The sequence below is a fragment of the Falco rusticolus genome, chromosome 5 (assembly GCF_015220075.1).
Source record: "Falco rusticolus isolate bFalRus1 chromosome 5, bFalRus1.pri, whole genome shotgun sequence".
Lineage (NCBI taxonomy): Eukaryota > Metazoa > Chordata > Aves > Falconiformes > Falconidae > Falco > Falco rusticolus.
This window is the reverse complement of record NC_051191.1, coordinates 86,986,765-87,009,294: the sequence shown is the minus strand read 5'-3', so window position 1 is coordinate 87,009,294 and position 22,530 is coordinate 86,986,765. Positions and strand designations below refer to the sequence as shown.

Below are 22,530 nucleotides of genomic sequence, written 5' to 3'. Positions count from 1 at the left end.
TATTGTAATAATTATAATCGTAATGAAGAGGGAGATAACAAAAAGAGAGGAATAAAAGCCAAGGGAAACAAGCGATGCACAATGCAATCACTCAGCCCCTGCTGACCGATGCCCAGCCAGTCCCCGAGCAGGGAGCTGTGGACCCCAGCCAGCTCCCCCAGTTTATATCCTGAGCATGATGCCCCGTGGTATGGAATATCCCTCTGGCTAGTTTGGGTCAGCTGTCCTGGCTCTGCTCCCTCCCGGCTTCTTGTGCATCTCCCCACTGGCAGAGCAGGGAACCTGAGAGTCCTTGACTTAAGTAAATGCTACTTGGCAGTTGATAGTGTGTTACCCACATTATTCTCGTGCTAAATCCAAAAGACAACACTGTACCAGCTACTAGGGAGACATTTAACTCTATGCCAACTGTAACCAGGACGTATTGGAAACTAAGGGTATGTTAGGATCTCTGTAGTTGGATCTATGTAGTTGGAAACTTTGACAGGCCCTGAGAGACAGGACAATTTTAAATGGTTAAATCAGGCATCTGCTCTGAAGTGCCCTCAAGAGAAGATTATCTCTCTAAGGGCAGAGGTAGCCTAGGGAGATTAGCTTTTTATGCCTTTGTTAATGCCTCATTAAGTGATTTACCCAAATTCACTAAGGAAATTGGGACTGGATATCTCCGAAGCCCTCCTAGAACATCCCAACCTCTGGGTCATCTCTCTGCTTGTGTGCTGGGAGGGACTGCTAACTATTGTAGCTTCTTTCTGTGAAGTCAATCCTAATTACTTGTGCTGAGGGCTGTAAATATCCATCAGCACTGGGAGGAAAGTTTTTGGGGCATAGTAGATGTATGAGGATAGAGCTATTGTCTTCCTATGGGAAGTAAATTACTTAAAGACCTGTAAGGTTGAACCCTGGCTCTGCCTGACTCATCAAGTCTTCCTTGACACTGGTGAAGTGATGATTTCACCCCCAAATCTAAAAGGAGAAGAGATCTTGAAGCTATCCTCGGTGGGAGGTATGGACTGGGTGTCTCGACCTGTGTGCCTAACTCCTATAGCCACATTTGGAAAATGCAGGTCAGCATAATACTTTGTCCCCGTGAGAAGAATCAGTACTGGGATCTACTCTTCCCTGCTTCCGATGCTGTGAGCTGGCCTTCCTCGGGAGAACAGGTCGCACGGTTCCCCGCCGAGGCTGCTGGCTCGGAGCCCGGTTCCGAGGTGTGGGTAAGGAGGTTGCTAATGGTACCTGATCTTGCAGGGAAAAGGCAGCGCCACACTCTCGATACCACTGATTGCTTCTGTGCTTGTGTGTGTAAGGCCGGAAGGGCAGCTTTTGTCTTAACTAAAAGAGAAGCTTGCTCTCTGTCTTGTTCCCTCTCGAGTAGGAAGGACCTGTTGACAGTGAGTTTGTAGCTCTACAAGCCCTTGCTGTGGGAGCAACCAGTAATTAAGGCCGCAAATCAACTGCAGTGCTAATTCTTTAATTCTGCTTGGACATATCCTGCTGAAAAGGCATCTTCAGGTTATTTTTCTCCTGCCCAAGCCTCAGATCTGGTCTTTAACTAAAGGACAAACTTTCTGGAAAGTCTGAGCACAAAATCTCTTTATCCAGTTGAACAAGGTTCTCTCTTTCAAAGGTGGTAACGTGGTTTTCTACCCACGCAGCACAGAAGCAGATGAACTTCAAAGCTCAAAGCCTCGTGTCTAGCTGGTGGCAATCGGCACAGCTCTTTTGGCAGTGGTGGTGCCTCAGCTTACAGCAATTGAGAACCTGGCCCTTGGCATCTAACTTGTCCACAGCAAGATGGTCAATTGTGAAAACAGATCGATTGCATAGTAACAAGGTTACAAATTGGTGAAAATCAGCTATTCTTGTCGAGGAGGGAGTTCTGCTACAGCTCAGTGACTGCCCTTGGAGGTGTTGTTGCGTGCATGTTATCATCCACAGTTTTGACCTATCTAAGTGCTCTCAATGCAGTAAGTCCTTCTACCTAATGAGGTCCTTCAGAAGAAGCTTGGTCTTGTTGCATTACATGCCTGGATGTGAGGGGCCTAAGCTGGCTCTGATTTTCAGCATCAAAAAACAATTTAATTTGTAGATTTGCAAAATGTTCTTTAAAAATGTCTTTCTTAAAGCACATGCTGGAACAATTGGTTCTAGTATTAGAGCTATCATACACATATATTTTTCTCAGACTGTAGTTTTCCCTATAACATGTCCTCCATAAGTGCCTTGGGGATATGAACAAGTGGCATTGATGTTACAGGTGGCATGGGGTCCAGTTTGGTAGACAGCATCCTGTGCTTAGCTGACTTTCTTCTTTTCAGTTGTCTCATGGAAATTATTTCTCTGCTCTTTCCAGCAGACTCTAGCCTGGTATAGATGGAGGCTGCTTTATCAGGCAGGTATAGGTGAAGGAATAGACAGTGTATGGCCTCTGAGGACTCCGTCTTGGAGTCTGAGGAGAAGGGCATTGATCAGTGAAGGCCCACCTCCTCCTCAATTTGCCACTAGAGGTATCTGCTGCATTCAAAGGATTGACCACTTCTCTCCTAGCCCTGCCTTTTCTCCTTCTCTCCTACTCCTGTGGCTCCCTGTGTCCCAGGAACCGAAGGAGAGTGAAATGTAGCTGCTTAATAAATTGGAATGGGATGCTGCCCTTAGGAGCAGGGTGGAAATACATGCATGTGGGAGCTGCAGGTACTGGAAGGGAGGAAGGGGAGATCACTACTCCCCTGCCACTGTCCCTTAATCTTCCTTGCCATGTGCTGAAACCCCTTGGCTCTTTTCTATTCCTCTCCATAATTCCTCTGCCAATGCAACAAAATTGCATTTTCTCTGCATGGCTGAGAAGCTTTGAGCAGGCTCTGCTGCTGAGTACAGCAGTGTATCTTGACTGAACACGTTATAGCTCACAAAACATCATACGTTTTCACTCATCATCGCAGATACCCTGAATAAAGTCCCTAGATGCTTGGACTCTGCTGGCAGAGCAGTTAGGCAGTCACCTTAAAACAATCGTGTTCATCATCATAGGGTTGGAGACTTGTGCGAGCCGTTCTCTTTTTGTATTTTTCAGAAATGTTGTTTCCCTGATTCCAGCAATATTTGGGAACAAGTCACCCGTTTGGTGTGGCTGGTAGTGAATGAAAGTCAAGTGACAACAGTTGCCATTTTGTGGCTGTTGGTGGTGTGAGCCGATGAGCCTCATTTCAGCTCCTAGAGGGCAGCCATCCACATCACACAGACGGCTCCCGCAGCTGGCTTGTGTGGTTTCCATGGATTGCTCTTTGCTTTTAGCCACCTCAAATGCAAAACCACCCATCCCTATTTGTGGCCAGAATCCATGCTTTCAGTGTCTGTTGGCTCTCCATGAAAAGCAGATGGCACTTCAGGCTTTCACTATGTCAGTCCCTGAGTATCTGTAAAACTGAGCTGCCACACAGGTAGGCAGGTGACCTGAGTACCAGTCCCAGAGCATCTCAGCGCTGCATATCCCAGCGAGGCTGCCTGTCCAGGGCCAGCACGGAGGGTCCCTCCTTTGGCCATCGTCGATGCCCAGACTGTGATGTCTTCATCTCATTTCCCTCAAAGCTGGGAAGAGTAAGGCTACCCAGGCTGTGTCTGCTTGCGCTGTGGTTTTCCTTCCAGCTTGTACACAGAGCCATCCCACACCCATAGGATGGAAACACAGGCACCTTCTTAAACCTGTATTCCAAACGTTTCTGCCGTGTCTTTGGTGGTGCTGTCCAACCCGCGCTCATGGAAGGGCATTGCTCCAGGCCATGTTCCCTTCAAACAGGGTAAAAGTGTTCTGCGTTGGAGAAGGGTGATGTGGTGCCTTCAGGGCTGGGCTCATACTGCCCCATCCATTCCTGCGTAGTGACAAAATCTGGGCAGTCAGGCTGGCCTTGCCAGTCCTGCACCTACCAGGAGTATTGGAAAATGGTATTAAAAGATGGGAGTATGGATTTGTGGTGTCCATGCTCTGATTGTTTACCTGAATTTTTCTTGAAGTTTTCAGAAGGTAGGGAAGTTAGAAAGCAGACCTGCTGTTTCATTATCTGCTTCCAGCAGGGGGAGATGGGTCCAGAGAGTCATTTCTTCTGGGAACATGTACAAAAATAACAATCTTTATTTTACTCATGAGGCTCTCTCCTAGGATTGGTGTGATTCCTGCTTGTTTGGCCTTTTATACCCAGGTAACCCCTTCCTTTTGCTTCTGTACGCTTCTAAAAGCAAATAAGACCTATCAGCTTTATGTTTTGTTTTTGTTTCATTTTTTCCAAGGTTTATGAGACCCTCAAGGGAATTTCTTCCTCATCTCTCTGTTTATTATGTTTATTATTATTAAATAGTTATGCTACGGTGGTTCTAATGAGGACTGTATAAACGCGTAAGAAGATGAAGACTCCCCCTGTACTTCCATATCAGTAGAGAGGAGCCTCTGAGTCTGCTGGGATGCATCCCAGCTTTGTAGGGAGGAACGGCCACATGCAGTCCCACCTGGAGTTCAGGGTGTTACCAGAGTCTGGGGACAGGATTCCTTCCTTCTGCCTCCCTGAAACCCCTCTCTGTCGTTCTCTGTATAAAACATATTGGTGCCACTTTCCATGAACTATATTTAACTAAGCATTAAATTTAGATTTAACTGGATAGTTATTGCCTCCTAAGTAAATACTCTGAGATAAGGAATTATTTAGTGAGCTCTAGCAGTTGGGTGGCAGATGCTTCTTACATTGCATAATAGTTAATCTTCGACAAATATGTTTTCCTTACTCCACTGGCATTTAATTAACATACAATAGCTTTTATTAAATGTAGATGAAACATATGTGGGAGACCCTTGTTAAAAGGATCGATGCAACATTTCGGCGACTAAGAGGGGTGCGTTTCTATCATTGGTAACTGCCTATGGGACCGGGTCTTTTAGCTGTACTTGACCTCTGTCACAAGAGCACGGAGGTTTCCTCTCGGTGATGCCCATTGTCGGGGATGCTGGCAGCCCGATGGCATCTCTCTGTCCCTTGTGAAGTCCATCGCCCTAGAGAGGTGGCTACTAGTCTAGCAGCAGCGTGGTCTTCTTCAGAGTAATACTCTTGTCAGGTGAAGTCTCTCTCTGCAGTAGCTTGGGAACATCCAGTGTGTGGGTTAACCCTTTCGTTCCTTCTTGTTGCTCCCCCTCTCTGGTGCCATCTGCGCCAAGTCTCCTGCAGGCGAAATGTCTGGATCAGCTCGCTCCTTGGCTTGAATACAAAGCAGTCATCTCTTTTGCCACTGCTTGCCTGGCACTGGAGCAGTAATGTCATGACCTTAGCCCTTAATTTGTGGGCCTTTAACACATGCAGGGATTGTTTAAGTACCCATAGGCAGCACGGCCTTTCCATAGCAAGACTTGCAGGGGCCAGTTTCTAGGGGTTCGGAAAGCAATGGGACACATTCCTGGAAGAAGAAAATCAATCGAGGGCCATTAACTACAAAGACAGTGCCACTGGCCAGGGACGTGCCTTAGCCACAAATCACTGGGAATTAGGGAAGTGGCCTGGGGCAGTCCGGCTGCAGCTTGCCTTGTGCTCTGCTTCCCTGGGCTTTGGCTGGAGGCTGTGCTGAGGGACAGGACGCGGGGTGAGAGGGACCTGTGATCCCATCCCACGTGGCCATTGGCATGCCACAGTGCGTCTCCCGTGCCTCTGCAGTTTGCACCCCCCAGGGCTGTGGGCCGGGTGGAGCAGCCAGTACCAGACCTGGGTTTTCCCTTTCTTCGCCCAGCAGCGCTGTGACTATGCAGGGCAGCAACTCTCAACAGAGTTCCCCTCTGCTTTTCCTGCACCTGCCACACTAGACCCCCCCTCAAACCACACCTTCTTTGCTCCCCCCCCCCCGCTTTGGCCACAGAAGGGTTACGCTAGCGCAACATCCCTAGGAGCAGGCAGGCGAGAGCGAGCCGGGGGGGATGGCAGGCAGGCAGGCATCAGCAGCAAAACATACGGCTTATTCCTCTCCATTAATTGAATCTCCCTTCTCGTGCGACGGTGCCGGTATGCGAGCGGTGGGAGCGCTCCCGGGTGGGCAGCGCCGCCGCCGGGCTCGGGGCTCAGCTGCGGGGACAGGCCGGGCATTCACACCGCGGGCGGCTCAATACCGGCATTGTCTGCGGCCCGGCCCCGGGGCTGGGGGGGGCAGGGCGGGGGGGGGGAGGGGAGGGGGCGGGGGGAGCGATGGGCCGCTGTTTATCTGGGGAGGGGAGTCTGAGCGGGGAAGCAGCGCGGCCGAGGCTGCAGGGGCAGTTGCCAGGGATGCTGCTCCGGGAACGGGCAGGTCGGTGGCCCCGGGCCGCGCAGCCAAGTTGTTCGCACTTCTGGCCACAGCTGCTTTGCCCCCTCCCCCGCTCCCCTTCCTCAGCGTTTTGTGGATATCGGCTGCCTCTTGCTCCATCCCCTCTGCCCCGCTCCCTCTGCCTCCCCCGGCTGCTCCTGCCGCCTCCTCTCTCCTTCCCGTTCCCGGCTCGCACTTCCCCCTCTTCCCCAGCCCCCTCCTCCTCTCCCTCCTCCCCTTTTCCAGCCCCCTCTCCCTTCGGGCTTCCCCCCTCTGCCCTCCAGCCCTCCTCCCCTCCCATGGCCCCCTCTCCCCGCTGCAGTCCCCCCCTTCCCAGCCGCGCTCCGGCCCCCCCAGCCCCGTGCCGGCCGGGGGCAGCCCCTTCCCCGCCGGGCGGGGGGCGCGGGGCGCTGCGCCCCCGGGAGAGGGACGGGGAGCGCCGCTGCCGCCGCGGCGGTGCCGAGCTGCCGTCTCACGAGTGAGGCTCCCTCCCTCCCTCTCTCCTCCCTCCTCCCTCGCTCCCTCCCTCCCTCGCTCCGCCTGGGAAAGTGGGTTAGGAAGGGAGCTGGGGCTGGAGGCTGCACAGCCGCGCACTGGAGCGGGACCAGCCACTCGCGCAGCCCGGCGGCACAGGACTCAGCTTGTTCCTTTCCCTTTTTTTTTTTTTTTTTTTTTTTTCAACCTCTCTCCATCACTCCAAACGGGTCGATTTAATTGTTATCATTTTTTTATTATTATTTTGCTACCTGACTTTTTCCTCTTGCCTTTTTTTGGGGGTTGTGGTTTGGTGTGTTTTGGGTTTTTTTTCCCCTTTCCCCCTTTTTTTTGATTGAAGCTTGTGTTAAGACTTTTTGCGGAAAGCCTTTGGAAAAAAAAAAAAAAAAAGACGGGGGGGGGGGGGGAAGAAGCCAGCAAGAGACTGAAAAGACCAAGAGAAAGTGGCAGCTAAGGACTGTGAAATCACCACCACCACCCCCTTTCTGGGGCTGTCGATCAGAGCGAGAGTTGTACATTATTATTATTGTTGTTGTTGTTCTTTCTGCATCTGTCTATCCACATACACAGGCAGAGAGAGAGCCAAGTACAGACAGTGAAACTCGACGAGACCAGCCATGGTAGCAAGGGCTCAGCCTGATCGGAAACAATTACCGCTGGTCCTACTGAGATTGCTTTGCCTTCTCCCTACAGGGCTGCCAGTCCGCAGCGTGGATTTTACCCGAGGTACCGATAACATCACCGTGAGGCAGGGGGACACAGCCATCCTCAGGTAGGGCATTTTGCCAACTTTTCCTTTTCTATGCGCGTATCTATATTTCCGTGGATGCAACATCTACGTGTGATGCGATACAGATTTGTGTGCGTATGTCTCTGGGAGAGTGTGTGTTATTTTACCTCTCGAACTGCAGTAGCGGCAGCTGCTACAAACAAGCTCTGCATGTTTGTGCTTTAATATTTAAAAACAAATAATCGCAAAGCTTTGAAACAATTCTTGCCCCCACTCTCCTCTGTATAGTGCTCTGGATCAAAAGAATTTCAGTGGGGAAAGATCTGTTTGTGTTAGCCAGCTCTTGTGGATGTACGTTTTCCACCAGCCCTGCAGTATCGATAGAGATATCGAAAAGGGATCCAGCTGCGCTTGCCGGATGTTCCATTGATCTTCCCATACTTCTTTTTGTACCTATGCAAAAACTTTATCCCTGGTGCTGCCAGAACTCTCAGGCAAGTTCTTTTGGGAAACTCTGGCTTTTAATTTTATTCATTTATTTATCTGCCCTGTAGGGAGGGGAGATGGATGCAGTGGTGGCAAAGGCTGGTGGAAAATGGTGTAGGAGCTCCGACATTTATGAAGCTTGTATCTCGTTCACTGTGTTGGTTTCTTTGCAGGACTAAGTAAACGGGTGTATGCTGTGCCTAACTGCCTGAGTGGTTGTGATGAGGGTGTCTTTGCACATGAAGCCTTGTTCACTGGCAGTATTGAGTGTTATATTTCTGTATTCATTGTCCAGGTCTTCTAAAGGTAGTTCTGAGGCTACTTGGGCTTTCAGTTAGGAGTGTCCCAAATAGCTGAAACGCAGTCATCTTTTTCCTTTGGGTTTCTCTTTCAAATACTGCCTTGCTCAACTTACCTGCAGTAACTTCCCTACTGAGGGACAATTTTCTGCGTGTGAGTGTGTGCGTGCACACGCTGTGTATTATGGCTATAAAAGTACTGGACATATTAAAATAAGTCTGTAATCTGTATGAGGAGCTGATAGTGCACAAACCTTGAAGCATCAAGGGAGCAATCCCCTAGCAAAGCTAACAGCAGCAGCAAAGTTTTCTTTCTCTTTCTCTGAAATAAATCCTGCTAGATGTCACCAAATGGTCTGCTACGTGATCCCCTGTGTCCTGCATCCCTCCCGTTTAATGACAGAGGAGTATGTGAGCTAGCAAGATGGGATCAGGGAAGAAGGATGCTAGAAGAGGGCTGTGTGTGTACATGTATCGCTTCTCTCAGCTCCCGTGTGCTGGGTTGTTTTGATCCTGGAATATCTGTTCAGCAGCTTCCATTCCCCAGCTCTCCAGACTTGTTAACTCGCATGTAAGATTTATCCACATGGAGTAATAGGATTTACAGAGTAATTCATCTGCCTTGCATATGCAATGGAAGGGGTTTAGATGCAACATGGTAAACACCTAACAAGGGGTGTTGCCTCTGACTCCCAGCTTCTCTCCTCTCCCTTTCACTCACTAGCAATTCCTATATCCCATTAACCCTTTTCTAGCAAGACTCCCAGCTGACTTATCCCATTTTCAAAGGCAGATCACTTCCATCAATCATTTATTTTGGAGGGGCTGCTCAGGCAGATGTTTGCTGGCATATGTTTGGTACATACAGGAGCAGACACGTCATTAAGCTCACTTGCTGAGATAGGGGTCACTGAATTTCTATTTCCCACTTAACCTTGGAGCTTTTGAGTTTATCTAGATGCTGTGTGCTAAAGCTGCATTTGCAGCAGGGAGGGCTGAGCGGATGGTGGAGATGGTGCCTGCATGTGCTGCGTGTAAAGCGTTCGTCAGCAAGCTCAATGGGGCTGCATGGGAGAGTGGTTTCGGTGATTGTGTGTGGGGTGTGTGGCTTGCCAGGGTTATGTCAGGCACTAAAACAAAACACCTGAGTGAGGTGATCCAGCTGTGTCAGCCAGATGTGTGCCAAGTGACACAGTTTGCAGGAGCGGCACACCACCCAGCCATGTAACTGCTTGCCCTGAGCAATACCATGTTCCTGGCAGGCTGCGTTTTTGTCAGAAGTGACTGTGGCCAGTGCACAGGCGGCTTTACCTCCCTCGGCTGCCTTCTTAAGCTTTTTAAGCAGATCTGGCTGGCTATACGCTTTTCACATTTCCTAGGAAGGGCAGTTGTCTGCTCTCCCTTTCCCTGGGACCAGCCCCAGGCTTCTGGGATGCTTCAGTCCCTTCCTCAGGGGAGAGGCAGAAGCCAGGCTGTGCTGGGAGACCGCACTGCCACATGAGGCTGGAAGGGGTGAGGTTTCCTTCTGTCCCATACAGTTTAGGACCTGCAAGATGATGTTTCATTCCCTCAGTTTTAAAGCAAGGGTTGGTTTGCTAACTTCCCCCTCGCTGTTTTCCCTGACCCTCCAAAAGCATAACTCACTTCAAGACAGCCTTGTGTTTGAAAAACTCCCAGCATCTTGCTCTGCCTGCCTATAGATCCACTAGTGACAACGCAAGGGGAAGAGCTAGATGGAGAAAAAACGTTAGGCGATCTATACTAACTGTGCTCAGAGCAGATCTTTACCTCCACAGAGAGATAGGTAGGAGATTTCCAGACAGAGATCGTATCACCTATCTTTGCTATGCATCTACTTCAGAGGGAAGAGGGAGCGTGCATTGTTGATTTACCAGTGCCAAGTAGCTCCATCCTGTAGCCTGAAGGAAAATGAAAATGTAGGAGGGAGAAAAATGATATGTAGTTGGCAAGAAATAAAAGCAATGTACATAGTGATAAGATAACTAAAAACATTTTGTTCATGTAAATTGCGGTGCAAATCGTTCAGCAAAGCACCGAAGACAAGGTATTGTGAATGATTCTTCTCCTTTGGGGCCTTATACATTTGTATATAGTGTTACACTTGTAGGTGGAAGGATGGGTGGGTGGACTGAACTACGAAGAGGAGAAAAATAGTTTCTTATAAGCCCTAATGTTCCTAAAGGAAACCAGTCCTGCGGAGCTTCATCTACAGCTTGTTACTCAGAATAGAGTTATTCTGAGAAGTTTGGATATGACTTTTTAAAGCTATGGCATTTAAAATATTCCCTTGCTATGGACTTTTTAAAAATGTTCTGAACTCCATACTGGCTCATCTCCTAAGTGACCTGGCAGCAGATTTGATTTATTTGTTGGCCTTGCTGAAGGTTGATGACTTTTAGTGAGTATTTGGCATAGGGAAGTTAGTCAGGGAATTGCAGAGAGAATAAAAATAGCTCGTGATAGACTATCCACAGGGAAAAGGATAATGATCTGCTCCTTAGAGCAAGGCTGAAAAGAGAGGAGGGGTCTGACAGCTGCAACAGGTGAGAAAGACTGAGCGGTGTTTCTGGTGTTTGGCCAGCTACAAGCAAGAGAAGAGAGCAGAATGTTTCAAAGATGAAACTGTATATCAGACAGCCTGTCAGACTTACTAAGGTTCCATTTTTTAACTCTGTCTTCAGCAAGCGAAGGACACTGAACCTTATTTCGAGTATTGAGAAGGAACTGTGTGCTCCAACTCATGCCAATGTCTTGCTTGCAAGATTACAGTCATGAGGTTGTCAGGTTTTGTGTGCAGCTTCCCTGCTTGATGTTTGAAAAAAAATTCCAAACAACAAACGCACAAAATATCCCCCAAAACTAAATAAAATGTGAAAAGAAAATCAAGTCCCAACCCCAAATCTTATTTCTGTTTACCTGCCTTCAGCATCCCTTCCCACCTTGTTTGCTCTGGGAGTGTTGGGAGAGCAAAGGCAGGGACCCTGTGCTTTGTTCCATGCTTTCAGCCTGGGGAGGGGATGGGAAGCAGGAGGACATTGGCTAAGACAGGACATGTGCAGTGGTGGCAGGCAGCTGCCACAAACTGGGGAGGGAGGGAACTGTGCCTCTGCGTTGTGTTTGGCCCTTAAGGTGGGTTAGAAGCAAAATGGTGATGGAGTCCATGCTGCGGGCTCAGGTATCTGTACAGCATGTCAGGAGGAGAGATCAGCTCTCTCAGGAACCACTGCCGCAGCTCACCCTAAAGTGCCTTTAAAGCACTGTTCTGTGGGCCTCAGCGGGACTTGTAGGTTGCCCCCGGCTTTTAGTAGTCCTGGCACAAGGGCACATTTGGCCTTTAATGACTTCTGAAATGGAGCTCGTCACTAGCTGGAACCAAAATGGGTCACATCCCCATTCCCCTCCGCTCGGTTAGTCCCGTACAAATCCACCAAAGCCCAAGGGCACTGCCAGAAATACTGCATTTGTCTTTGGGGCAGATTCCTGGGGACTGCTAATAGAGGTACAAGTGACTCATACAGGGCTTAAGCTGCTGAGTGCTGCTCAGATGGTGCTCAGCCCACTGGAGAACTGGGATCTCGCCAAGGCCAGAATTTGGCTCATTGTTCCTGAGTTTTTCCGAGTATCAACTTTTCATCAAGAATTAAATCAATCTGATGCACTGATGAAAGAACCAACACTTAACTGAGTGTGCGGTTTCCATTTTTACCAGGTTTTTTTAGATAATATGAAGTTTCAGGCTGATAGCACATTTAGGAACTTCCATCCTAATGGGTACTTATTTTCTTCAAGTTACATGTGTCAAAGGATGGGCTGGATTCAAATTACTAGCAGTAACAATAGCGCTGTCAGTGTAATCTTGCAATGTAAGCAATTTATGCAAACTCTGTTCTTGGCCTCCCAGTATTTTGCTGATATTCTACACATGGAGCTATGGTAGAGGACAAAAGCACCTCAGGCAAAGTAGCAACACAGCATCACAACAAAGTTTACGCCCTATATAGTCATTTTAAAAGAAAAGTAAAAGCTGTTCAGATTACACTTATAATTAGCATCTGATTTGTAATAGAGAGCCCTGAGCTGAGCCCTTTGCTAGAAATGAGAATAGGCACGTTCAAAGGTATAATGGTACATAATAATACAGCCTTGGCAGTAAAATTGTAACCTTGATTATTAGTAGTATTGTTGTGGTGCTTAAAGGCCACCACTAAGTTGAGGCAGCCTTTGTATTAAGTGCCAGGCGAGCACAGAGTATGAGAGATCCCCCGTTCGGCAGGGCGGGCAGCTATTAACCGGGACAGGCAGGGGCTGGGGGTGGGCAGGAGGTGCCCGGAGGTGAGGGGACTCGCCCAGGGTTGCACAGCAGGGCTCAGGCGCACCCAGCCGAGCGACCTATCCATTAGCTTGGGTTGTCTCGCGGCTCAGCCACGCAACGAGCCAGCAAATGCCACAGATGAGGTTTCCCTGGTATGTCTTCATCTGTGCTGGTATTGACTACGAGTCCCAAATGCTCTTCTCTTTCTCCAGGGTGTAAAAAGCCTTCGTTATCAAATGCAGCGTACACGTGTCGAGAGAGGGTGTGCTTGGATCTGTGCAAAAGGGGCTGTACTCTGCTGATAATTTCCTTTAAAAAAAAACCCAAACCCCTAAATGTTTGAAAGTAGTAACATATGATGTTGCAAAACTTCCAGGTCTGGCAGCAGATGGTGCCATTATATGAAGGCACACATGCCTGCATAGATGTGTGAGTGTGTGTGCATATATATGATAAAGGAAGTTGCAACGCGTATATGGTCAGGTGCTGGCGATCAGCATCTCTTCTCATACACACACGATATTTATATATAGCATGCCCAATGGTGAGCAGAGCCTTTGTGCTTCTGTGTTTTCTGCAAAGCGGGACTAACCCATCACAAGCAAAGGTGGAATGGAAATGAGAAAAGGAAAGGCCTTCGTTGGTGAAATTATGTATGTTTAATAACACCGTATGTATAATTTGCATTCAGAAAGATGGAGGAGGAGAGACAGTATCAGACAGTATGGCTTTAACCTCCTCCCCTGAGTCTGCACACACACTTCAGTTTGCAGCTAAGTACCATATGTTTTCCTACTTAGTTGGCATTAAAATTTATATAGTAGTACGTGTTACCTGGAGTGTCTCAGAGTTGGTATCTCTTCCACTCTGCTTCCCTCCCCAGCAGGTCATGAGGAAAGACCTAGTCTTAAAATAGCTCGTAGTTACTGGAATTTGCCATCTCGTAACTCGTTTTCAAAATACGCATTACACATACTTGCCCTTTATATCCAGACCCACGGGCATCTGATTCTGACAGAGCTGCTGGGCCACAGCTCGCTGCCGGGGTGGCGGCAGGGCTTCGGCAGGCTCGCTGTGAGGCTGAATAGAGCCATTTTCATTGAAGGTACCTAGTTTTGTTGTCCATCAAAATACGCTCCGGCCTGTGTGAACTCATGCTCTGCTGGAGTGAGTGCAATGGAGGGCACAAAGGTGAAGTCAGGAATGCACTGAGTTTTCTTTCACTCTGGTCTCACTGAAGAAGAAACGAATGTGATTTTCAGCTGAATCTGACACCAAAGCACTTCCTTCAGGCTTCAGGCACATCTAATGTGCCTGGGTTTATGGTAAGTAATAGGAACCAATAATGATGAGTTTCACCTCTGCCTAGAAAACAGCTATTTCAAAATAATCTGAACAGCCAGGGTCCCCCATGCATGTGTATTTGTGCAGATTTTTAATAGGAGCAACTTGGTGGTGTGGGAGAAGCCAGCTGTGACCCCAGGGTGCCCCACTGTGCTGAGCCCTGTGCAAAGAGAGGAGAAATAACCCTGCTGCAGCTCACTTAATTCCACTGGTGTTGGGCCTTTTTGGTCAGAGCGAAGCTGATGGAATGGAGCCTACTTGGACTGGGCTGGAGTTCAGCAGAGACTTTGCAGTTACGCATCTGCATGAGGTTTGGGGGCTGCCTGCTTGCGTGTGCCTGTGAGCAAGTGTGTGTTTCCCTACATTTTCTCCTGCTTAAGAATGGAAAGTGTTTTCTTCCGTGTAGTTTTACAAATATTCATATACTTCGTGAAGTTGCAAGCGTTATATAGGTCCGAGGCAGCACTGCCCGATGCACAGGGGGAGAGGCTGCTTGCTTGGGGGTCTGTGTGGCTTTTCTCAACACATGGGCCTTTGTAACCATCGCTAATGCTGGAAACATCCTTTTGCTTCAGTGTGCCTCAGTTGCTACAGCTGTTAAAGGAAAAAGCAGCGAGCGAACAGGATATTGCATCTTCCTCTTCTGGGACTCAGTGGTTAACACCGCGGTAGATCTGGCCAATACTGTCCCTTTCCAGTAGCAACCTGAGCCACTCTCCCCGCTGAAATTTGGCTTTCTGTGGCAGAGGGAAGTAGTGAAAGCTTTGGAAGAGCAGGGGGGCATGTCTCCCACACAGCCCTCCCACCCTCCTGTGAGAGGCGAGAGGTGCCTGAGTGGTTTCTCATCACAGGTGCTCCCCTTAGATGGGTTCATAGAAAAGCACCGGATTTATGAGGGGGAGGGGAAGGCCAGGAGATCTTCAGCTCCCCATGCACCAAACTGTGTGCTGTGCATTTGTGAAACAAAACGGGGTGGTCACACAGCTGTGCAGCCACCACTCACAGTGCCACTGCACCCCCTCCTCTGAGGGACGGCAGGGTGGCCACGTTGGAGATGCACCACTGCCCTTGCCCCTGATGTGGTGTGACTTAGTGTGTCAGCGACAGCAGTGCCTCACCAGGGGTGGTGACAGTGGACAGTGCTTTCCCAGCGTAGGTACCCAGGGATGCTCTAACCGGGAACCTGATGGTACCTGTATGGCAGCTACCTTGCTCCCCCCATCCCAGGCTGGTTGTCCACCCTCACACGAGGCTGGTCAAGGGAGACCATGGCTCAGAGCTGCACATCCCTTCACTTTTCCTGCCTTGCTGTGCAAACATAAACCCATGTTGAAATCCACTGGCAGGCAGCTTCCATGACTTCGAATAGTAAATACAAATCTCTCCCTCTCCCTCTCCGTGTGTCTCTCTCTCTGTGTTATTAAGCTGACAGGCACTTAGCCAATTATCCAGTCGTCGTCTCAGCTGTATTTATGGAGGAGGAAGAGGCAACGCACACAGCTCTTGTCTTCAGGGCTTCAGCTGAGTCTCCCTTGTGTGCTGCAGCGTTTTCCCTTGTGTGAGCTGCTTAGGACGTACAGGGAAGGAAACCATTGAAGGGGATGAGTTGAGGAGAGGGAGGGGGAAGGGGAAGCAGAGGGGGGGAAGGGGTCTGCTCCCCCAGACCAGGCGCGTGCCATTGGTTTTGTGTTTAAATTGTTTGCTGTTGGTTTTGTGTTTAAATTTGGCAGAGCGCACGTGCCTTTGTTGCATAAGGCTGGGATGGATGGGGAATGTGATGGTTGCAGGTACTCGCAAAGTCATTTTGCAACGACCAAGAGTCAGGAGCTATGCGGTGGCAGACTGCGAGTCTGTGCCGTAAAGTAAGGGGGCCACATGTACCTGGGGCCATAGCATGAATCTGTGACTTGGAGCTGAGAGCCACCCCTCATCCCTGATGCGGTATCGCTCCTAGAACAAACAGCCTGCACTGGCTCAAGTGTTTACTCCAAACAGCAAAATTTAGGCAAATAGCACTGAAGTGTTCTGTGAATATTTTCATGAATGTTAAAAATGAATTCACTTTAGCTGCAGCTGTGCTTCCTTTGTGTGTGTGCATGTGCATCTTTTTTTCTCTCCCCCTGGTGAATAATCTGAGTGGATGAGTTTTCCTTGCCCTGGCATTCACGGACAGAACATTTAAAATGGGTTCATAGATGAACAAACAAAGCTCTAGCTGCAATTTCTGGGCTGAAAGGCCCTGGCTATACAGATTTGCAGGCGTGTGTGCCTATTCTTTCTCCACTGCCCCCTGACACTAACTTTGAGTATATGCCTGTGGTGGTCTTGATGCTGCTTGGGGAGCACTGGACATCGCTCTTAGAAACCTTCATCAGAGCCTGGGCATAAAAGCAGTCAAACAAGTAAGATGTGGAGCTGATCGCAGCTTGAGCCACAATAATTTATGTGCATGTGACAAGAGAAAATTACCTTTAAACTCTGCACCCAACCAATCAATCTTACAGCAGCCTGTTTTTGCTAGGAAAGGTGCCTCAGGCCAAGCCTATCAAGCTCAGAAAAAGAAAGGTTAAAATGTTCTAACATCATTATCTCTTTCTTTTCCTTTGGAGGAGAGGAGCCACAGTGACAAAGCCTAGCTGACTCCTTCACACCACCCCCTTCTTAGTGAGCTCCGTTCCCACAGCCCAGATTTCCAACAGGAGTCAGCAGGAATTTGTCCATGGTCAGGCCCTTTGCTCATCGTGTCAGGGAACAGAAAGGAGAGCATGTGACAGAGGGGACCAGGCATTAATAATCTGCTGGAACTGGAAAATGCTCAAGAGGGGAGAAAAACACCACCACTACAAGGTAGCAACCCTACTGAGAGCTGCAGGTAGCCCAGGGATGTTAGGAACCTCCCATCTGTTCTGAAGTGTCATCTGAGCTTGGAGAAAAGTGGGAATCAGGGAGTGATTACTCCCTGAAAAATTATTGTCCCCTCTCTGCCAAATACAACATAATATGATCTGTAGCCTCCAGGCCTGCAGCTATAGAGCAGGGAGCCTATGCCAGCCGAGGCAATTGTTTATTGGGGCTTTGTGGGGGAAGGGACGCTTGAGCCCCCACTCCTCACGTGAGCAGGGACATGTGTGAGCCGTGAGTCAGTGGAGCCTGTTTGTCCATCGGAGCCGGCAGGTTTATTAGCAGTCCCTTCCAGTCAAAGGCAGGGGAGATTTTAAGCTGGTGAGAGAAGATAGGGAGGGACTGCTGCAGCCCACCCTCCCCATTTTCCCATCTGATGCCCCCTTATCCTTTGGCATGCTGGTTAAACAGGGATGGTCCTTCCACAGCCCACCACCATTTCTCAGGCAGACTGTGTCCCCCACCTCCAGCTCCACAGACTTATCCTGGCTGCCCCCACTCTAGCGGGCCTCTTGTTCCTGACAGCAGGGTGAGGACCTCACAGTCCCACGGCTCACCTGGCACCCACAGCCTTCTCCCCTGCCATGAGGACATCTCTCACCACCTTCTCTTTGCTCCCTGACCGGCAGGGACCTCAGCACTCAGTCCTGGCCACAGCAGATCATGCCTCTTCTTTTTAAGTAACCCCTTTTGGCTGACTTTCCCTAGCTAGTCACTGCTGTCACCACCCAGTTACCCTGTGCCACTGACCATCGGGGTGGTTGGCAGCACTGCAGAGAGGCAATCGGGGATGGAGAAGATGTGAGGGAGCGTGCTACTTTCCAGAGTCCTTCGCAACGCCGTGGAAAAATGACGTCCACACCCACACAGCTGCTGGCAGGCACCCGCCATACACAGGCCTATTTGTCTGTTCCTTCAGTTACACTGCTATTTAATTGAAATCGCTCCCGAGTGTAGCGGGGCTGAGATGGGGGTTCTGGCTGTGTGCTCAGACAGGCCTGACACGTGCAAGTACCTTGAGAATAGCTGGCTTTGGGTCCTGTGAACCACGGACCCTGTGAGAAGAAGCTAAGAAAATGCATCATCCTTGTAGTGACTTTCCCCCTCAACTTTCCCACTCATGGCAGTTGCCTGAAATGGATCAGCTTGTTGATGGGGGGTATGGGTAGGGGCAGGCTCCAGGGAGTGCTGGCCTCATGTTTATTGAGAAAAACCCAACTAGGACAGAAAGCATAGGGAAGTATGCATAGTCAGATCGCTTTTCTCAGCTGTACGCTATGTAAGGCAGCCATCATTTTGGGCAGTAAACAATTGAGGTCGGGCAGTACCCCTTAGAGTGTGCTAAATGTGGGTGACAGTAATAGGAGATCCCATGCTAATGAGGAACAGAAAAGGAGTAACCTTCACCAGCTAGACCCGCTCCTTAGGGACTGTTGTTATTAGACCTACTGCTGAGACTTGGAGTGTGCCCAAAGCCTTCGGGTTGTGCACATGGTGTACTTCATCTGCCTTCCCTCCACTGCCACCCTTGGCTGTCTCTTGCCAGCAAGGAAAGGGAAGACTGTGTTTGCAGAGAGCTGTCCACTGAGAGAAAGGATGGGTAGGTTCATCGGAGAGACAGAGCTGAAAACTCCTGTTTCCCCTCTCGCAGATCTTACCCAGCTCCCTCTGCTTGGCACATTCCCCCAGCCAGCGTTCCACCTGCCACTATGAAGTTGCTGTCACATCTCCTTCTTGCCTTCTCCATCTCCTGCCTCCCTCCTTTGCTTTCTCTCTCTGTCTCAATCCATCTTCTCCTCAACCTTCACCCCTCCCCCAATACGAGTTCTTATTCCTGACGCCCGCCCCTTCCCCTTCATTTTCTCTCTCTTTGCTCAGCTCTGATGTCCTTTGAATTTCCCTCCCCTCCGGACCCAGGGGCGAGAACTGTGGGGCTGGGGCAAAAGCAGAGAAGGATGGGGGAGCACCATAGTGACTGCAGTGCCCGACTCTTCTGCTGTAGATGGTAGAGCAGACTGACGTCTCTTGTTGGGCATGACCACTCAGTCAGCACTTTGTATTCAGGCTGGGCCAGCAGAGTATTCCCAGTGTATTTATTTTCTGTTTTTACACAGCGTGCCTGGTGCCTGTTTGTCCTGAGAGCTCATAGGAAGGGGTGTGTATGAGTGCTAGTAAGAAGCGGGGGCTGCGTCGCCAGCAAAGCTTTCTCTTCCTAGCAGGAATGTAGTTGGATGCCTGTTGCATCCCAGTGATCTGCTGCTCCTGCTTTCAGCTGCAGCCCAAGTTGGAAATAGAGTGGAAGGAGAGCCATTCATTGACGAGGTGGTTGACAGGCGAGAGCTGATGCTGCAGGCTTGTGTGAAAGCCACCCTGCTGCTGTCAGCAGAGGAGCATGCTGTGGTGCTTCCTTGGTGTGCTGTGATTCTGCTGCTGGAAGTTGGAAGAGGGCAGCTGGGGGCTTTTTCTCCCTCTGTTGTAGCTCTTTCTTGGGTGAGAAGCTTGACACTCCTGCATGATGCTGATGTGGGGTGACACAGGTCAGTGCTGGTGTGCAGACCTGAGATTTTCTTGCAGAGGTGGCAAAGAAGGCAGATAAATTTAAAGGACAGTCATGGGGCAATGTTATGGAAGGTCCTCGGTGTTCAACTGCCAGACATCTCTGACCTTGAAGAGAAGTAGCAGGTCTTTAGCTCATGAGTTAGGATCATTTCAGCCAGATTTATCCATTCCAGGAGAGGCTTTCCAGCGACTCTGGAGACAGCCCCACATGTTTGGCATGGAATCATAAGATGCTACAGAAAACTAAAGCCAGCTGCTGGTACTGTAGCAAGGATGTTCCTCAGTGCTGGTCACCCTTTATTACCCTCCTGTGGTACTTCCTTTTTGTGAGACTGGGACTCTGAAGCCTTTGTGAAAACACGTGCATCCTGGCTGCTTTTACACCTAAGGGAAACCTGAGATTGGCATCCATAATCAGGAGCAGAAGGTGCTGCAGGCAATCTGTCTTCCTAACACTGCATTAAACCCATTTTAGTTCTCTCAGCTAAATATCAAATTATCTGTCCACCCACACATCCTCCCCACTGCATCAACTGTGCTTAGTGATGGGCCATCTGTAGGACTTCTACCGGACAAGGGGGTCCGCAGGGGTTCTTGCGTAACACGCTTCATGCGTATTCATTGGCCTTTAGAGTGGCATTTCTTCCCTTCCTATTCTCCTGGCTGGTCTCCAGTACTGGCGATGAGTCAGAGGCATGCAGGTCTATCCATTTGAAAAGTGTGTCCCAAGGTGGAGGAACATGTGCAGCTTTTCTTCTTGCCTGAGCTGGGAAGTGGTGCTTAAACACAGGCCAGGTAGGTGTCTTGCCAGTTGAGAGGGTCAACAGATAGCACACAGATGCCAATAAAAGAGAATAGCCTTAATTTGCTGTGCATTCCAAGTTAATACAGAAAATAAGGCAATATACACATGCAGATGGATTAGCTTACAATGATTCAAGCAACAAAATAGATAAGCAAGGTAATGCACCTAATCATTACTACTTAAGGTTAGCTGTAGTGATTAAGAAAGATACGTCACCAATTGCCCTAATGTATTACCATCATCTAGATCTGTTACCATCATCCAGATCCGCAGTTGCAGTGAGAATGTGGAGAGCCTGTCCTGGCAATTTGGAGGTCCTACACAGGGCATCCCCTTGCAGGTGAGGTCTCTAAAATTGCTGCAAGAGGGCCCAACTTTTTATACAGTTGAACAAGCACCTTTCATAATTTCAAAGGCAGAAACATGGGATTCTGTCCCAAGCCTGGCCAGGGCTCAGGGAGGAACCCGAAAGAGGTATTTTTAACTATTACATATTTAACAGAATGTCTGCTCAAACCGTCTGGGGTGTGTCACAAGACAGGTTAATTTCAAGTACCAAAGTATCCGGAAGGTCTTGTGACACGCTCCCCGATGAGGATAAATCATTTCTGCTTAGACTGCTTCCTTTTCTTGCTGATTATTGTTATTTTGAGATGGCAATCATAAGCTTAATATACCAAAATTGCAAAGCTAACACCATATATGCTTAGGCAGATGGTTAGGTTGTTGAATTAATCTAAAGGTCAACTTTATTCAGGGCCTGTTAGGAGGTCCCCGGTACTTGAGTAGGTCAAGGACCTCAGGCGTAGATTAGTCAGGCTTTTAAATGCCTTTTGGTTTTTTGGGTTTTGGTTTGGGTTTTTTTTTTTTTTCCCCATATGGAGCTCAAAGTGGGGGCAGCATCCAAGAAAAGAGAGAAGGAAGGGCACACAGCAGACTTAGCATCGTTCAGTGTCTTACTGGATGCCATGTTGTGTTCTGCTCTAGCTGTGCCCCTGCTTTGGGGGTACTGTTGGCATCTCGCTGATCACTGTAAACACAGAGGTAGAATCCTGTGTCTCTTTGGGGTACTTTGTGTTACTAGGGCGATGTGGACCAGTTGGATGTAGTCCAGAAGAGAGAAGTGGAGATGATGAGAAGTCTAGACAGCATAATCAGAGAGGAGAGGTGGATGGAAATGAGGCTGTTAGGCCTAAAGAAGAGGGCTAAGCATCAGATACGAACATCAGCATGTAGGTACATAAGATACAAAAGAAAGGAACAATGTCTTCTGAGGGTGAAGAGGGATGATTTAAGATTGCAGCAAGAGACACGGGTTGAATGTCAGAACTTTGCAACAGTAAAGGTAGCAAAACATTGAATCAAATTGCTTTGGGAGGCTGTGTAGCTGCATCACTGGAGGGCTTTAAGGACAGACTACATATGTACAAGAAATGACAGATGCCACAAATGACAAAGTAGAGCTCATCCATCCTTCCTGGAGAAGAACAGACTAGATGGTTCCTTTGGGTCTCTTCCACCTCTGCTGCTTGATTCTGTGCAGCCTTCAGGCTCAGAGAACGGCAGGAGCATGGGCAAAAACACAGCTGAAAGCATCAGAGAAGCGCCTCGGCAAGAAGCCAAGTGAGCCTGGCCAGGAGGTCTTTACCTATTTCTTCTGATGTGGCTGCCCTCCTCCCTTCCATCGCAGGACGGCGGTGTGTTCCAAGGAGTCTGCAGTCAGTACCACTCTAGTCCAAGCATGTGATGCTTAACCTGTCTGGCAAACAGAAGTAGGAATCAGTGTCAAGACTACCCCTGAAACCAATTTTCTTTCAGAGGGACTCGGATCTTTTTCTCATCTGCTGCCCTTGGAGGGCCACAGGACCTAGAGGACGTTTTACCACAAGTGTGATAGGAAAAAAACAAGTTGAGGGCTCAGTGTTTTGTCCTGGGAAAGTTTGATGATGTTGCTGAACGTTTACCTCATGAGGCTTTGTCAGCATGTTCTGCTAATGGAATGTCACCTTTCCCTGGTGTGACATCACCTCGTGCATTGGGATATGAGCCCATGAGACTCGGGGTTTACCCGAGGGGTGGATGTGGTGCGGTGTATGAGCGCTGTTGGGGCTTTTCACCACCAGGGAGGTGGCACGTGACATAAGACACAAAGTAGGGCAGGCAGCAAGCCTCACAGCCACTGAGTGTCATGCCTTAAGCAATGAATTGCACGACTTACAGGGGGCACATGAAGCAACCAGAAAACTCCAGTGCAGTGAGGATGTATGGG

General features: G+C 49.1%; 1 protein-coding gene across 6 annotated transcripts in view; it reads left to right on the top strand.

Moving 5' to 3' along the window:
* The window catches only part of LOC119149024 (limbic system associated membrane protein), a 1,019,865-nt gene that overhangs the window by 693,783 nt on the left and 303,552 nt on the right, over positions 1 to 22,530 (top strand). For 2 of the 6 annotated variants that reach the window (XM_037389847.1, XM_037389844.1), the window contains exons 1-2: positions 5,929 to 6,032; positions 7,498 to 7,576. In XM_037389847.1, coding sequence (XP_037245744.1) covers positions 5,948 to 6,032; positions 7,498 to 7,576 — 164 coding nt within the window. In that variant the 5' untranslated portion in view covers positions 5,929 to 5,947. Of the gene's footprint in view, positions 1 to 5,928; positions 6,033 to 6,258; positions 6,313 to 6,897; positions 7,577 to 22,530 lie in introns of those variants that run through there. The other 4 variants (XM_037389849.1, XM_037389846.1, XM_037389845.1 and 1 more) reach the window with 4 other exon arrangements.